Source organism: Glossina fuscipes, unplaced genomic scaffold (assembly GCF_014805625.2).
Source record: "Glossina fuscipes isolate IAEA_lab_2018 unplaced genomic scaffold, Yale_Gfus_2 142, whole genome shotgun sequence".
Classification (NCBI taxonomy): Eukaryota; Metazoa; Arthropoda; class Insecta; order Diptera; family Glossinidae; genus Glossina; species Glossina fuscipes.
The window spans coordinates 227,397-245,235 of record NW_023998485.1 but is presented as its reverse complement, the minus strand read 5'-3'; the positions used below and the strand labels follow the sequence as shown (position 1 = coordinate 245,235).

The following is a 17,839-nucleotide window of genomic DNA, read 5'->3' as shown; positions in this document are numbered from 1 at the left end:
AGAGTAGTGTATTTGAAATTGCCTAAGATAGCGACGTTGGAAACAATTCAATTTTTTTTTTCTCTAGAAAATCTTATTTAAACAAACGTAATTTTTAAAATCTATGATGCCAATAAAAGAGTACAAAGTTGTCTATAAAATTTTCCCCCCTAAAAAATATACAAGAACATTTTTCATTTTTTTTTTTTCAACTGTCAATGTCAAATTGATGACACAGAGACAGCTTAATGTAGGAAATTGAGAATAGAAAGAGAAAAAAAAAGTCGACTTCCCAAAGTGTCATATGTCAAATGTTTCAGTTCTTTTCTTATTTTATTTAAAATTTTCTGAACAAGCACAAGTTGAACTTGAAAAAATGCTCAAGTTTTACCAGAGTTTTTCTTTTTTTTTTTGGTAGACGAGAAAATGGTCTCTTGCTACGTCATTGGCGTGTGCGTATGTTGTTCGAAGATAGTCTGAACTGTACACGGAACAGTGAAATAGATTTATCTTTGGATTTGTTACATATACATTTGGGATACTTTCTTTTCCCTTAGGGTCGTCTTTTTTTAACATATCTAGAGATGGAAAAATTAAGATGAAAACTTGCAATTTGCGTGAAGGTTTGCGCACAAGTTATTTATCTTGCTAGACAGAATATTTTGTTACACGAATTTGTAATCATTACTTCTCCTCCTCAGCCGGGGTGAAATTAACCCAGATAATTACATGGTTGCAAAATACGTATAACCTGATTATCATTCTATTTTAAGGCTATAATATCGATGTCAAACTTATCTACATCTAAGCTATATGAAACATGGCTCAAATGGGTCCCGGTTCCTCGTCATTGCAAGTAGATTAAATTTAGCAAAAATAATGTTTGATGTCCACAATGGTAGATAGAATCAATTTTGCTATTCACGAACGTCGTCGATCAAGTAAGACGCGAACAGCTTTCTACTTTTCTTTTTACAGTTTACCATACTGTTTTCTGTTGTAATGTTAATTTTCGTTCAAGCGTTTAACTTTTTATTATTATTTTTTCCTTTCTATGACACGTTTTGGTGGTTTTAAATTATGTCATGACATAGACTGCCAAAAGGTAAAAAACAAGAACAACAATTGAAATATTTTTCATTTCTTAGACCGAATCATTTGATCCCCTGCATCCGATTTTCGTTACTTTCGCCTTGAAAGGTATGGAATTTTGTAAATGCGCTAAAATTGCAAAAAAAAGTTTTTTAAAAAGAAAATTGCCAGTGTGGGAGGGGGTGTCACTGTAATAACCTGAAAGAAAGTGTTGTATTTTGACTTTTTTTTTTTTTGAATAAAGCAAAAAGTAATAGAAGAATAATATACAAAGAAGTTAGTAGCCATATATTTAAATACTATAAAATAAAAAATTTGTGGGCGTCTGCGGGGTAGAGTGCAACTGACGAACATTTGGATCTAAAAAAAATACGTTTCATTGCATTAGTACCAATAGCTCGAGAAAAAGGTAGGATTTTTTAAAAATATTCGTTTCTGTGTGATTGACGAATATTTGAATAAAAGATGTGAGTTCGGGTTTTTTTAACAGAACACCTCTCGAAGTTTTGACTATTCCTACTAAAAGAGATCACTTTGATCCCCTATTTTTGTTGACTTTCCACAGTCGCATGATGATTGATGAACATTACTTCATCCATTAAAAATTGAATGTTAAAAAACTGCTGTGATATGGCTACGTAGACGCCCGCTATAGGTGAGAAACTAGAAAGGACAATTTTTAATAACCGATCGAGCCCGTTTTTGGTCACAATTAACAATCAAATTTTAATTCTAACTTACTTCCAATTTATTTCTTATTTCTTTGCTATTGGATGGAAGAAATGCTAATGCGTGTTAGAATAAATGAGAAATGAATTGGAAATAAATTGGGATTAAAATGTTTTCGTGAATTGTGGCCGTATTTATATATCGATCGGAATTATTTTTAGACTGACAATGAAGGTGCTGCTGACGAACTTTGGGGTCAAAGGTTTTAAAAAGCCTCCCACGGGATCGATATTTATAGACAAGAATATGAAAAAATGTGGCGTTTTCCGGAGCTTGTTCTAGTTTCTTCCGCATTGCGGGCGAATGCAAAAACAGAGCACACTTAGTTTTTAACGTCACATTCTCAATTGACCAATGTGCTAGATTTCAGGTCAGCATCTCGAAAGTAGGCCAGGTAAGAAAAAACGCAGTTAAAGGTCTATTCATAGAAATAACAATTCCCAAAAAAGCTTGGACCATTACATGCATTATAAACGCATTTTCATTCGTTGCAGTTACGTTATACGCCTTTTTTAGAGGCAAACGTGTTTAATGTTTTGAAATGAATACATATACTTTTTGATGGCAATAAAATCTAGATCTACCATTCCAACTTCAAATATCGTCTCTATCTTCTTCAAGATTTTGTGCTAGAAAGTGCGGCTTTTACTGACTTCGTGGAAGAGAGAATCGCGAGTTTTAAATTCACGTATATTTGCCTGGAAACGCTTCTGAATAAACGTAAATACTTCGCAATCACACCTATAAGCGTGTAGTAGAAGTAAAAACGGCAGGTGACAGGTTAGGGTGCACTTTGTCAGGAGGCGTTCATTTGAACTATGCGGACTTTTCATCAATGGTATCAAGAAAATTGCAGATATGTTTCTCCTTTCTTTGATGTTTAGATCAAATATGTGCAGCTTTTCATGCCAACATTTCCAACCAAGAACAGACCAAAAAGAGATACCCACACAGAATATATGCAATTTGCGCAGCATTTAATTGCTGCCAATGGAATAATTAGGATTTTATTTTCTGATTTTCTGCTGGTTAATTTGAAATCTCTACATTTGAATATTTTCGAGTTTGAACTTTCCTCACGATTTCACTGGAATTTTGGCAAATAAGGACATTTATTACATGTCGTTTTCACGCGTTAACTGCAATTCGTTTTTAGCCCTTTCAAACCCAGTTGGTACACCAATCGTCTTTCTTTTTTATCGTTGTAGCTTTATAGATCATTCCACCATTTGTGAGATAAGTACAAGGGTTAAAAGCTTCATTTCCAGTTGAAAATATGTTAGCTTTACTCAGAAAATTCAATATTTCATACTGGTTAAATCATGAGATATTTCATTCCCTTTGATTATATTCTCGACTCAATTTAACTCACTTTGAATATAAGATTTCCAAAGCACGCAATTGCATAGCACTTTAATAATAACTATTTACTTGAGTATTTTATATTTTATCATTATTTGTACAAAACCAACTAGCAGGTGATGGCAACATCTGTAACTTAGGATGAATATTTGAAAGACATTTACTACTACTACTATTTACGAAGACAACGATTTTTTTTATACATCTCTCAGTTTTATAAGAAATTCATTTATCTTCCTGGTTAATATTTAATATATAAAGGCAGCTTAGGAAAAAGCTCAATATGATATGGAAAAGCACAACCTTTGAGAAAAATAAAATCATATTTAATATATAAAAGAAAAAAAATAATAAGTGGTAGGTTTTGCACGACATACGGCAAAAGCAAGATTTTCATTGCACTTATTAATGTGCTGTCGAACATTTCTGCTTTTTCGCAATATCTTTAGAGCTTCTTGCTTTATAGTATTACAATTTTTTTTCTTTCCATTGTAAATAAAGACTCTCCGATTCTTTCCTCGAATATATATGTAAAGATGTTGATTATAAATGCTTACTAGTACTTTTCTCAAAACATTCGTTATTCAATTAAGTAATGTGTGCTGCTTGCTAATGACGGTCAGTTGTCAGTTACTTCAATGGCAGACAATAAAAGAGAAGAATGGGATTACGTACGTAAACGTGACACAAACAGGAATGAAAACAAATTCAAATAAATAAAGCAAAAAAAAAAAAAGGAAAAGAAAAAGAAGAGGTTTTACTAAGTTAATTACAAACTTTAGAAAGTGCAAAACAATGTTCCTTAACGGAAGAACCTTGTTTGGCCTTCAGAGTGATTCACGTAAGATTTATGATTTTAAAATCGCTTTTAATAAGTTTGTTTTCATTTGCGTTTTATAATCAACCTGTCGATTATCTTTCTGTTTCTGTTAAATGTCTTAAGCACTTGCTAAAATAAGCAAATAAATAATAAGAAAATTTGTATACATAACTTGCTCCGTTGCTTGCTTGCTTTTTACGGTGCAATGTGTAGATTTCGCAAAATTGTGTCTTACAAAATGTAAACTATCTCAGATATTTCTATTTTTATATTACATACACAAGCCATACATATGCAAGCAAGCCGGCTCGTAATGTGTAAAAATAAAGCAACAAAAACAAATGTATGTATATATTTTTAACGATTATGTACGGCACGCACATGTGTTTAGTTTAATGACAGCAACAACAACAAAATATGTTGTTTTTGTTGTTTTAAGCGAGAAAAAATCTATAAAAATAGTCTCAAAATTGCGAAATAGTAAACAATTTTCGAAATAAGGCAGAATTGAAAGAATAGAAACATCAAATGGGAGAACTACATTCGTTTAAAAAAGAATTATTCATATTTATTAAATGGATTCAAAAAAAATTCCAAATTTTTCAAGTCGAATTAGAGCCTAAACAAACCGGTAGATAAACATAAATTTTTTGCAATCTCTCGAATGATAAGTGTTTTTACATGAAAAAAATCAAATAATTTATAGCTGTCCGGTTTGTGAGGGTATAATAAAGTTAAAATTAAAACAAAATATGGCAGATGATGATTGTGATAATATAAAAACGAGTGTATACTTTATCTTAAGCAAAAAAAAATTGTTGATTCTTTTTGTTCTTAAGAAATACATTTTTTGACCGTAAACCCATAAATGCAGTTTTTTATAATAGAATTTTTGTACTATACTTAAACCTTATTGGGCTGCTGTATGTCAGAATGCACTTCGACTTTGGAAAGGTTGAACGTTGTTGGATTTTATCGGCATATTTTTACCATCACTTCTGTTCTAATGATCTATTATGACAAAGCGGTTTGGAGTATGCGGATTAACTTGCTTCGATGACCCCCGAAATTAATAAATTTTATCGTTGCCGGTTCCTGATAAGATGGCCATCTAAAATCGTAGATGAACAGAGAAAGCAAACTTGCCACAAAGCCCATCGTATTCGGATTTTCGCTTTTGATGTGCGCTTGCAAATCATCCTTTCATTGCAATGGCCTAGGAATCGAATTGAAATCCGAGAAAAATCAGATTTTTACGTAGTGTTTTGACGGAGATCGACTGTGAGAATGTTTTAAAATCAGCCAGACTTGCTTCGGAAAAAACGAAAATACTATTATGAAATTCGCTTTTACTAAGATACAGTCCGTATCACTGGATCGTAGATATTTTGATCAAGAGAAATACACTTCAAAGTTCTTTGATTTTACTACTTTGTCTTTCACAACAGCAGAAGTATTTATTTACAATTATATTTCTTACATGTAGGATTATTTACAATTTATTTTGGCCGTACTCTCAGCTCAAATGTTCTTGCCCGAGTAATTCTTCCTTCCACAAATATTCTATTTGTATACATTTTTACAAGCCTGTTACTATATCTAAATTTATGGTTTTATTTCTAATCCCAGCCTGCTTTTCCTCTAATCGTTTTCATCGGCCTGCACCTGCGTGACGAGCCTGCGAATGTGCACTTAGTTTTTACATGTCTGCTTTTCCGCTAATCGTTTTCATCGGCCCGCAGCTCCATGAGGCGCCTGCGAATGCTCATTTGGTTTTTCCTTCTTTAGCAAATTTATTATTCGGGAAAATTACTTAGCTGAAAGTAACTGGATTTGGGATTTTCGTAACAATACCCTAAAAATGATTCTTTGATTCGAAAATTATATTCGTCTTCATGAAATCAAAATGAGGCAATTTTTCTAAATTGATGATGTGTGAGAGACATTTTTGCGGGTTTGATCCAAACTCAATTTGGTTGCTTTTATCATCTGTAAATTGTCAAGGAAAACATTTTACAAGTCCCTTTCGATTTTTGTTTTTTTTGTTGAGGGTGTGGAAGTTTGCTCTCAAATAAAACTAGGACGTAATACAGTACAATATAATTTAAACTTAGATATAATATAAATCAAAGCAATGTGGATCGTGTTGTGTCGGAATAGTGTTTGGCAAGTAGCGTCTTATGGAAAACGTGCATCTTCAAACTCCAGTTGATGAAATGATGAACAAACAAAAAGTGTTCGATGTTTAGGTCAGCACGAGTTCTCCACAAGAGAAGTACACTGATTTGTGGCAAAAAACTTCTTCAATTCCTTGCATGATATTTTTCTGATGCCGAAAGAAAATTTGAATTGGGGTTGACAAGAAAAGAAGTTTTTGCAAAGAGGATCTATAGGTTATACACAACTACTACGTTAATTCAGTGGCGAAGAATCACTTTAAGTTCAAGCTTTGAGCGAACATTTTTTTTTGTTGATTTAGCTTCATATTCCCTATTTTTTGTAGAAAAATAAATATGAAAACCAGGACGAAACTCGAAAATTCCTTCTGTCTCGTTCAACATCTAAAGTTTTCAATCCTTTTTTTTTATTATGTCTCTGTGTCAACAACACTTAAGCAATTTCTTATTTTTTGTGTTGATTTTGTTGTTCCTCTTTAGCTGTTTTCTCTTTCTTTCTTTACATATATATTGCATATATGTAAAAGGACGCAGCAACCTCTAATATTTGCTTAAACTTTTAGTGGTTGATTTCTTGATTTAGTATAATGTTAGACAAAGGTATATATACACAACAGCGAGATGCACTAGATATAAACTATTATGTGGTTGTTTAAAGTCAGCATATAAGTGCATAAAGCACACGCTTATAAACTACCAAATAAAAGTGTACATAAAACATCTATTAAAAAAAACAAAAAGAAAACAAAAAACTTAACAAAATGAATAAAGTTTCAGCTTGAATACACAAAACTGTACATGTACAAAGACGAACATTTATTGTTTTAATGAAATTTCGGTTTTAGTTTCTATCCCGAAAGCTTTCTTCTACGTTTTTTCTTTTACTTTTTTGCAAAAACTTTTAGTTTGAACGCATGTGACGTGGCTTTAGACAAATGCAATCTGTATTGCGTTGGAATTGATCTTGCGGAAGAAATATGTTCAAATGCGAGAACGTATGAAGATGAAGTTTAAGTAAAAGCAATGCTTAAGAAGTTTAATAAACCTCTGCGTTAATACAGCGTAAAAACCTACTAATTGCTCTTCATTTACGAGAAAAGTTCGCGTTATATTGAACGGTGCGCTTTATTTTAATTATATATGACGCCAAGAGGTTGGCGGTATACTCTCTTTGTCAAAACGTATGCAGCATTAAATTCTGCATCGGACTAGATGCGCCTTCTCATCTATCTGTTCGTGTGCTTGCCTGTCTGTCATAATTATTCTCACATTTGGCAGAAATTTTAAAATTTCTTACAGGGAAATTGCTATAAAAAAGGGTCCATATCGAGCGGAACACGTATCCATTGCAGAACATAAATTAAGAAAACGCCTATGGGCAGTTCTGTGGCACCTGTAAAAATATGAATCAATCAATTTCTTTTCTTTTTTTACTTCTTTTTGTAAAGACAAAAGTGACGAATACAAACGATTCTGCGAACGTCGATTGTGTCTTAAGTTGCGAGCAGAACCAAACAGATGAAGTCTTAATATTATGTATTTTGACTTTGTTTAGTTTGGTATATACACTGCATCACTTGGAAAGACTTGGAAAGTTTCAAGATATATCCACCTTTTCTTAGACCAATCGGTTGAGAATAATTTTTTTAATCGATTCAAGTCTGCCTGTACGTTTGTCTGTTTGCACATATATTTTTATGTTCAGCCTAAATACCGCAATTAACGGTATATTTTGACGTTGTTTAGTCACCGGTGCTTTGACGTGTTTTGACCTAAGAGATAGTCTTATGAGTAATCGATCGCATCGAGAAATTTTTTCATTCACTACCCATAAAACGTTCTGCTTTAAAAAAATTATACGACAAAAGAATTTGCAGTTTTCAAAGATCTCCGGGCAATACAGCGAAGCCTAATATTTAGTATTTTATAACGGACATTGGCGACGGATGATAAGATCTTTGGAAAGAAAATCAACTTTACGGTATTTGAAGCACGTTAGTCCACGTTTTGGATAAGAGCTTTCTTGAAAAGCGTACATTTACATGAAAACGAAGTATAATTTTTGGCAATTTATCACGAAAATATATGCACGACTTTATTAGGTAAAGTTTTGTGGTGCGTTTAATGGTCGGCCTTGCCAAACTGTAGTGTTCGTATTTATCTATGTAATTGATTTAGGCATGTTTGCCCGTGTGTCCGTCCCCGTAAAGACCTGTGATAAACATTCTCCGGATCGTAAAAATTACGATATCAGTTCTAAATTTCGGCAAAAACATTGAGACTTCATAGGTGCATTAGGTTTGAAACGGGGCCAAATGTATCGAAGAATTCTTTTACGTTGGGACATAAACTGAAAACACTAGCGTTTCCAAAAATGCAAAAAAAAGTTCTTTTCCCATTACTCGTCAATTACATCGAATACAACGATAAACATTCCCGGATACACTCTGTGGACGATCTGCATTAATATACGAAAAATTGGTCACGCCAACCTAATATTATAAAGTATCGAAATTTTTTTTTTGTTTTGCTTTAGTTTTGAAGTTGAATAAAATTTTTTTTCTTTACATGTTTGCACTAACTGCAAAAAATCGTAATGAGAATTATTATGAAAGCGTTAAGTGTTTTTCTTTTATTTGTTTTCCTTTTTGCTTTTTTTTATGCACAAAACTAAAATTCGGAATCTTTAAACAATATTTGTAAATTTTTAAATTTAATCAGAGAAAAAGTCAGCGATTCCTTTCAAAACTACATAGCTGTCAGAGTTTTCTTTCTCTCCTCATTTTGAGGCGGCCAAGCAATCTAAACCTACCGATATAGTCATTGTGTTGGATGACTTCAATTTGTCTCAAGTCACTTGATGTTACAGTGATAGTTCTGGTTGTTTGATTTGTACTTCAACATCTGATAGAGCTGTTGTGTTCTTTAATGAATTATTCGATCATTTAGTTCAATAGACTGCAAGGCTAATGGTTACCTAATCTATTAGAGTTTACTTGTCATGTTTTCAAGACTTTTTCTAGCAAAGTGTTTGATCTAGTGTTTGTCTACTTACCTTTAAACTCCAAGTCTCTGGCTTCCCTTTCTATTTAGTGAAATGGATAAGCTCTTATCTGCACAATAGACCATTCAGGGTTTTGTTTAACTTCATTACCTCATATGAATTCCCCGTGACGTCTGGCGTACCTCAAGGTGGCCACTTAGGATCCAATTTATTTAATTTATACATTAATAATTTGCCGTCCATGATTAACTCGAGTGATATCTTCATGTATGCTGATAATATGAAACTGCTTTCTTTCTTTTCCGTAGAATCGCAATCACATCAGCTTCAAATTGACTTGAATAATTTGTTTGCATGGTGCTCGTTGAATCTTATGAAACTAATCCTATATAAAAATAAGAAGCTTTCTTTCTCAAGAAGGAAGTCATTCATTGCTCAGTATTTCATTGATTCGCACAAGTTGGTTCGCTTTCAGATTCAGGCGTTCTATATGACCACAGGTTAGATTTTAGCTTGCATATTGAGCTCCCCTTTAGCAAAGGTCGGTCCGCGGTTGGTTTTATAAAGAGGTGGTCCAACGAGCTTGATAATTCGTATATTACGAAAAGGCTGCGCGTGTGTTTGGTTAGACCTATACTTGAGTATGCCTCTGTTGTGCGGTCTCCTTCATATAGGTGCTATGTAGATTCAATTGAATTTGTTCAAAAGCAATTCTTGCCTTTGCCCTTAGGAATGTTTGTTGGGACCCGATTGCTTCTCTTCCCCCTTATGGAGATATGTTGCTTCTATCATCCTAACCGTCACTTGAGAAACGTAGATTTGTTCTGGGGGTTTCCTTCTTAATCAAAGTAACAAATGGTACTATTAACTCGCCAGCATTACTTGGTGAGATAAGCTTTAAAGTCCCTAACCGCTTCTCTAGGCACTTTATCTTGATTAAGCTTGGTCAATGTAAACACAACTACGAACTGTTGAACCCGCTCAGAGTTGTTTGCAGAAATCTGAATGATGTCTGTCACTTATTCTCATTATCGGATTCTTTAAAGTATATCGAAGCAGCTTAGCTTAAGGAGCGCGAGTTACTTATGTCGTACTTAAACTAACATTTCATTCTTAATATCTTTTTTTATTTAAAATAATATTGTGTTGTTAACATGGCGGTTGCCAAGCTTTTGCATGTTTGCAATGTTTCAGGGGTTCACTTGCAACCTGCATCTGTCCTTGTTGCGGTTGCGCTTCTGTGCTAGCTGCGTACATGCTTTTTTCTTTTTTTTTTCTCTCTTTTTATTTATTTATACATGAATTACTTACTTTGTTATTATTATTCTTCTATTTATCTTCCTTCTTATTGTATAGTAGTTTTTAAAACAATTAGTGTAAGATTTGCTCTTGTGAATTCGACTGTAATTTTCTTTAGTTTAATTTCATGTATAAATGGCTGAGATAAATAGAAATTAAATTAAATTTTATATTTGGTTTCCTTGTATAAATCCTTAATACACGGCCGTGTTTTCTTTTTCCTTGAAGTATGTCTTATATTTTCTGACTACTTTCTCCTGAAAATATGCAGAATTTTTTATATTATTGTCTTAGAAAATTATAAAATAATTTTCATTCACTTTTTGCTTTTACTACTTATACGATAGCAATAATATTTCATTTTATTTCATTTATTTCATTTATTTCATTTTATTTCTTTAACGTAAGAGTGTATGAAAATATCTTTATATGAAACACATGAAACCCTGTTCTTCTCGATGTTCTCTCAGCATAAGGCGTCTTCTCTCTGGTAGTGGAGATACTCAGCAGGCAAGTGGCTTGAGGTTATATATCCTTTTTTTCTAATGTACACATATACTAAAAACTTTAGAGAATTTTTATGAACAGTAAACGTATATTTGCGTATGTCTGCTTCTATGCTCACAGCAACACATGAGAAAAATGAATTTTATGGAGCTCAACTTTGCTTGATGAGGTACGGGGCATTTATTTTCCTGACTATGACGTAACGAGTATATTTTATTACACACTAGAGATATTAAAAAATAGAAGAAAATAAGAAAAAAATGAAAAGCCGGGAAGAGGTATTATTCGGCTTAGAGCGAGTCTTTTAGTAACCATCGATGGTTGGTAGACGCTATTTGACTGTTGCCATTAGATCTAATCATTAGAGAATCTAATCATTATACGTTATGAAGATCGTTTAATTCTGTGCGAACCGTATATATATCGTGTATATATTATGTTTTTATACGGTCTTACGCTGTGTACATATCTCTATGTTACAAACATTTCGAAAATTTAATGTACCTTTTGTAATGAATGTGACAAGCTAAAGAACACATACTTTTTTTCTATTTGCGAACGAAGAGAAAGATAAGTTAACAAAGCCTTTACTTTTAAAGTAAAAGTGAAATTTGTGAAATGAAAATAAGAAAAGAAAAATTTAATAAAAAAATTTTTTCTTCGACACAAAATCATATTCAAATGCGAAGTTTCTTTATAAATTTGTAAGAAAGCATTTTTTAAATTTGGCATTCATTACTAACTGCTTTTCCTTTCTTTTTTTCTGCACATAAATCTGTCTCCAGTTATTTCTGAAATCTGTAAATTCTTTCTTTTGTCGCCCAGTGTCTTGCTTCGATAGTAATGTCTGGTAACGAAACAAATTGACAGTTTTCATCTGCAATATGAATGTATTCTTATGCAAATGCTTTAGCAGTTTATAGCTTTATTGCATTTCAGGTGCTCTACTACGCAGTCATCGCCTCTATTCCCCGTTGGTTAATGTTTACCATACATAACTCAGCTTGAGATTTATTGATATTTGTGTTATTGGAATTTAGTTTTATTTAAAGTTGCATCTTACACTAGACACACACACACACACACACACACACACACACATTTCCAAATTTTTAAAATCGCGTTCTAGGAAATTTTAAGTTGCCTAAAATGTTTTTTTGTCGATAAAGCCGGCTTTCTTTCGTTTAATTTAAATTTACAAATTTTTTAAATTAACTAAGCTAGTGTTGCTAGTGTAAGTGCTAGTTACCCGTGCTTTTTCTACTTTAGTCCTACAATTTACCTCTTTACTCTAAAAAAATGACTTTCATAATAAATATAACAATAACAATATTCGTACATTATTTTATTTATTTATTTACTTTAATAATTTGACATGCTGCTCTTTTTTTTTTTTTGCTTTTGTTTATCTTATTGACTTTTCGTCTTTCGTTTATTAGATCTTAATATGCCACTTCAACTTTATGAAGCATAGCAAAGTCATCAACGTTTTTATGTAGGTACTGGGCAAACTATTTAACCAAGTCTTTGTGATTATCTCTCTCTCTGTGGTAAACTTTTTAAGCCGCACGTCAACCAACCAAAAATATTGCTATCCTCAAAGAAGCCATTTATTTAAAATAATTCCTAATGTCGAAAGTTAAGACAAAATAATCTGCGGAAAAATATATGTATATTTAAGTTCATACTAAGGTTTACTAAAGTTATATAAAATTAAATTTTGACAAATATTCTTAAATATTTTAGAGACTAAAGTATATTTTTCATTACAATTTAATTTTAAATTTTTAAAGCGTATCTTTCGAGGCTACGGAGTAATTTATTATGAACAAATTAAATCATTTATAGAGATAATCATCTCTTTTCGCCCTCGCCGCCGCGTTATCAATCTTTAGGCTTCAGTTGATTCATATAAATAATTCCATTTATGTATTTTTTGAAACAAATTACTACAGAAAATTAATTTACATTTTATTTGTGTCTACTGTTAATCCTTTAATTTATCATAACTCCATTAAACAAGTAAATGTTCAATATAATCGGTAAAACGTATGTCGAAGGCTAGCATTGCGAATAACACATAGCAACAAAAATGATCCCTCACCGAATGGGCAATGAATTGAAATTTCCAGTCACTTCAGACTACTAGTTTCCCTTTCTCTGCGTCTCTTTTTTTTCCCTCTAAAATCTCCGATACCATTATATTAATTGCTAAGTTAGAATCGCATGTAGTTTTGGTTGTAGTTGTATGTAATTTACGAAAAATACAAACAAACTGAGAACACAATTCTCCATTCAGTTATTATTTTTTGCAGGATTTTTGCACTCACTGGCGCAAATAAAAAAATGGGAAAAATATTTACACTTTTTGTATTTTCTTCATTACTGTCATGACATATGCCAGTTTTTTACAGTATGTCTGTGTATGTGTACACTCAAGCCGTAAAAATTCACGTCTACTCGGTTGTGCTTATATTCCGACAATGTGTTTTTGAATTTAGAGAAAAATGTGGTCGAATTTATTATTAAAAGACTCTCTTTCTCAGATTTAATAGAAAAAATGCGGTTTAGTTAACTTTTGTAGACGTCATATACGAAATACAATCCATAGGTAGTATTAATGTTATTACACCGCTTTGTCAAGTTCATATTTTGAAATAACTTCTCAGTGACTTTGCTGTCGGAACGCTTGCGACTACAAATTCGGATCAAATGGTGCAACATTCATTATATTCAGCACTTAATTGGTTCGAAAAGTGAACGCAGATTGCCCTTGAACATGTCTACAAAGAAAAAAAGTTTGGCAAAGCAAATTTTAAAAGAATGATTTAAAGATGGGATTGTAATTGCAAGGATAGGCGATTTTATGAAAAAGAAGAAGAGAAGCGTTAGACTGTTGTTTCGCTCTTGAAGGCGATAAATAAAGACGAATTTACAAACATATTTTGTTTTTTCTTACTCATTCCCGGAATTCGTTGACCGATATATTATTTGCTCAACTAACATTTCCAATTAAAAAAAATCAGTGCGAATCTAAATGTATGATTGTAAATGTATAAAAAAATGTGCAAAAATGTAAATATGTGCGTAAAAAAAAACTAATAGTTTGCGGTAACGTCAGTGCAATGTTGTCAATTTATAGAAAAGAATTCATAGCGATTTTCCACTCGTAAGTTTCTGGTGTTATATGCGCTTAAAAAGCCATCGATTTGCTCTCTGAGAGGATTCAATATTACTTTGTAGTTGCTTTGATTAATTGTAAACTTTCAAATATACTTTCTTTTTTTTCAAATCCTTATCACATTTTTCAAACTACGACTAAACTTTGCTTTTAGTAAACAATTCAATATAAATTATTACGTTTCTTTATATTTTCAAGATAGTCATCTATGCTAGTTTCGACAGCTTTACCGCTGGCCTTGGCCATTTTCCAGAAATACACGGCTACCTCTACTAAGAAATTTTTCATAAAATCATTAAGATCGTTATCTTCAAGGATTTTTTGGTATTCTTCGTCACTCATACCGGTGTCGTATTCTTTATTCAGCAATAAGGGGGTTCGACCCATCTTTGTAGAACAGCAAAAAAAAAAAAAAGAGGAAATATTTATGAGCCGAGACATTACATTTCAGGCAAATTTCATATTGTTTACCGATTGAAAAGTTTCCAAATAAATATTGTCCTTTTTCTCTACATTCTTCTCCTCGATGGCTGTTTCCAACTTGTGTACATAGGTTTCAATATCGCTAACACGTTTGCAATTATCCGGCAAGGACAGTTTAACTTTATTAAAATAATTGATTTGACTTTTAAAAATGTTATTCAAGAAAGTTTCGGTTTCTAATTGAATGTGTTGTTCAAATTCTTTTTGAATATCATCACTAAACAACGAACGCTTTATCACACCAGCTCCATTAGGCTAAAAGAGATTTTATAATTACAACGTATGTAAAAAAATTTTTAAACACTTTTTAACTAGAAGCTTACTTTAATCAAGCAAAATACTACAAACAAAATAATAATTTTTATGGAAAACATTGAAATCTCTTATCTGTTTTTTCCGAAAATAATCTTTTGATTGAATTCTAATGTTTACAATCCGAGCTCACGCTATCGACTAAAAGCCCCCAGCAAGTGTTTTAATTATACTTAGAAAGGAGATGCTATTCAGCAAATTGATTCATTAAAACAATTATGCTTATGCGTTATCGTTGCTCCCCTCCCTTTCCCCCCACTTCCCCCACTTCCCTCACTTAGACGTCAATTTGATTTCTAATTATCATAACAAAGTATTGAAAGGCATCTATCAGTTTTTAAATTGATAAGATTCTCCTTCATAATGACATGTGCTGATGTTCTATTCTCTCCGAGCTGCCGCTTATGTGTTGTCTTTCCACTTATATTGGCTAGTATAAAATGTTACAATAACTTTGCGGGTTTACACATAAAGGCCTTCATCAGTTTCAAGTTATTGAATTAAACTTAATATGTTTGCTCTAGCAGATATTTGTTTCAAGGGGCCTTTTTTATTTTGATGAAATATTCTGTGTCATAAGAAAATTTGATTTGACGATAAGAATGCTTAAAGAACATTTGGCATTCTTTCTTTTTAAGATTAGACGAAAATTGATGATAACTTTTTTTCTTGTAAGCCCATGAAGGGATCAGTCAACAGAGAAGCTTTCGTTTTGTGTTTACTTTGTCTTAAAAACTATCAAAAGTGTCGTTTATGTCGCAACTCACTTTGGATCTGCCGACGATCGCTTAAATTTAGTTGAGGGCTGAATTATCAAGAGAAAGAGAGAAAAATTCGAAAATTCTACATTTTTCGCCTATAGCTGCGATCGCGTAAAAACATATAACGAATCCAATTGGATTGCTTTGAATTTTACAACTCTGCCGCTCTTTATAAGAGTTTTATGTAAAAACCCCGTTTTTGCAGCTATCGCTGTAAGACATGCCCAAACTACTTATGTGGCGTTTGATGGGTTAGTGTTCGGTTATAATAATTACCCCTATAACGACGCTTTGATATTTTTTCGTCGATCACTAGTTTTTTTATGTGACAACATGTAATTACATATAAATTAAAGTAACTGGCTTGCGTTACTCGTCATCGCCATCAGCCATTTGTAAGGAGATTGTAAGATGCTAATTAATGTGAGCAATTCCTGCTCCCGGCAAATTCTGTCTCATTTTGCGTATTTGTTAAATTTGAACTTGATACATTACATATGATTTTGTCATGGGTGATCTTATTTTTACATATACACTTTGTGGTCAAGGAAGCATAACCAAACGGCATCATCACCATTATTACAGCCTTACCTAACCACCACTCATTTCAGGCGTTAGTTAAACAAGACATTTCGGCGTTATAACGACCACAACAACAATAGAAACCGTTTCTATAAGCATTCCTTTGACCAACTTGGAAACATTAACGCTGTTGCTGTTGCTTTTAAGTTAATTTTTGTAAGGCATTAATATTTCATTGTTCAAAACTCACGTTGTATATAAGCGTACATGAAGATGAGTGTATTTTTCGAAGGAAATAGTGAAGCATATACCAAACATGTTATTCGCCATGTGATAATCACAAAATCCATTCAACAACACTGCATATGGCGACATAACAGTTTATGTAGGAACAATTCAATCAATACGAGCACATGTGCACGCATGCAATCATACAATTAACATTCACTTTATTCTCCTCTACAGTATATAGCATAGTACGCACTGCATATGGAGTTGCGACATCTGCTTGCTCTCTCTAGCCTATATTTACTTACATACAGAATGCTTTCGCTTAACTTACGGGCATTTATTATAGTGTGGTGTTTGCGTGTATGGATGGTGGGTGTCTATAAAGAAAAATTGTCAATTTAATTATATGCATAAACATTTCAGCTCTGAATTTTAATGAAGATTAACTTAGTCCGTTAGTGATGATACAGAGAGTCGCTATAATAAAATAATAGCTTTCTTTCACTTACAGTAGTTTATCAATATTGATGACAAAATGATGTGAAATATTGCTTAATTGATAATGCAATATTGATATACTTTCAGTTCAGCGAAAATATTGTCAACGAAAATTTTAAAAATTAAGAACAACAACAAAAATTTTAATTTGAAAGTCAGAATGTTCGAAGGAAATGATGTTCTTTAAATACGTAGGATTTTTCAGTGTGATACGATTTTTTGAAATTAAAAAATAATAGGAAAATTTAGACAGTTTTTTAGTGAAATATATTCGATGTTGTTTACGTTGACTATTTAAACAGCCGTCAAGTCTCTTCTTACAAAACCGAACGCGATGAAGTCATGTTTCTCCACCAGTTTCTCTTCACTAAATCTGATCTAATTGTACCAATATATATTCTAAACAGTGAATAAACATGTATTTATTGCTATAAACCAACGACCTCATATAATATCACCAAAAGGAGTCGAAAGTTAGTCAACCGCCGAGTACAACTAACAAAAACAAAATGAATTTGATATTTAAAATATGGCCGCAATCTGAATTTGACTTTCGCCCTCTTCAATTCTTTCTCTTTCTCACCGGTCCTCTTCGTTCGATTGCCTCCAAATTTGAATTGTAAGTTCAACATAAAATTCTCTAGCGGTGGTACGTGTAGGATCTTTTCAATAAATTAAAATTTATAGATCCCATTTATGAAAAACAAATTTTTGTTTTATTCCCGTGTATAGCTGCAATTGGCTCATTATCCCTACCTATCGTTGCGTCAGGGCATAATTTAACCGCTATTTATTTAGTCGTCTGTAAACAACATAAAAACTAAATTCCAAATTAACAACAAATACTGTTGAACGCATTACCATTAGATCGCATCAAGTTCG

General features: G+C 32.5%; 2 protein-coding genes across 2 annotated transcripts in view; one reads left to right on the top strand and one right to left on the bottom strand.

Moving 5' to 3' along the window:
* Positions 1-17,839, top strand: part of LOC119641043 (centaurin-gamma-1A) — a 243,715-nt gene that overhangs the window by 45,387 nt on the left and 180,489 nt on the right. The gene's annotated exons all lie outside the window — the stretch shown is intronic.
* On the bottom strand, positions 12,383-15,075 carry LOC119641049. Its single transcript, XM_038039472.1, has 3 exons — positions 14,957-15,075; positions 14,622-14,888; positions 12,383-14,537 (listed from the first exon to the last, which is right to left on the bottom strand). Exons 1-3 carry the CDS (start codon positions 15,005-15,007, stop codon positions 14,313-14,315), a joined length of 543 nt encoding a protein of 180 aa, XP_037895400.1. The 5' UTR covers positions 15,008-15,075; the 3' UTR covers positions 12,383-14,312.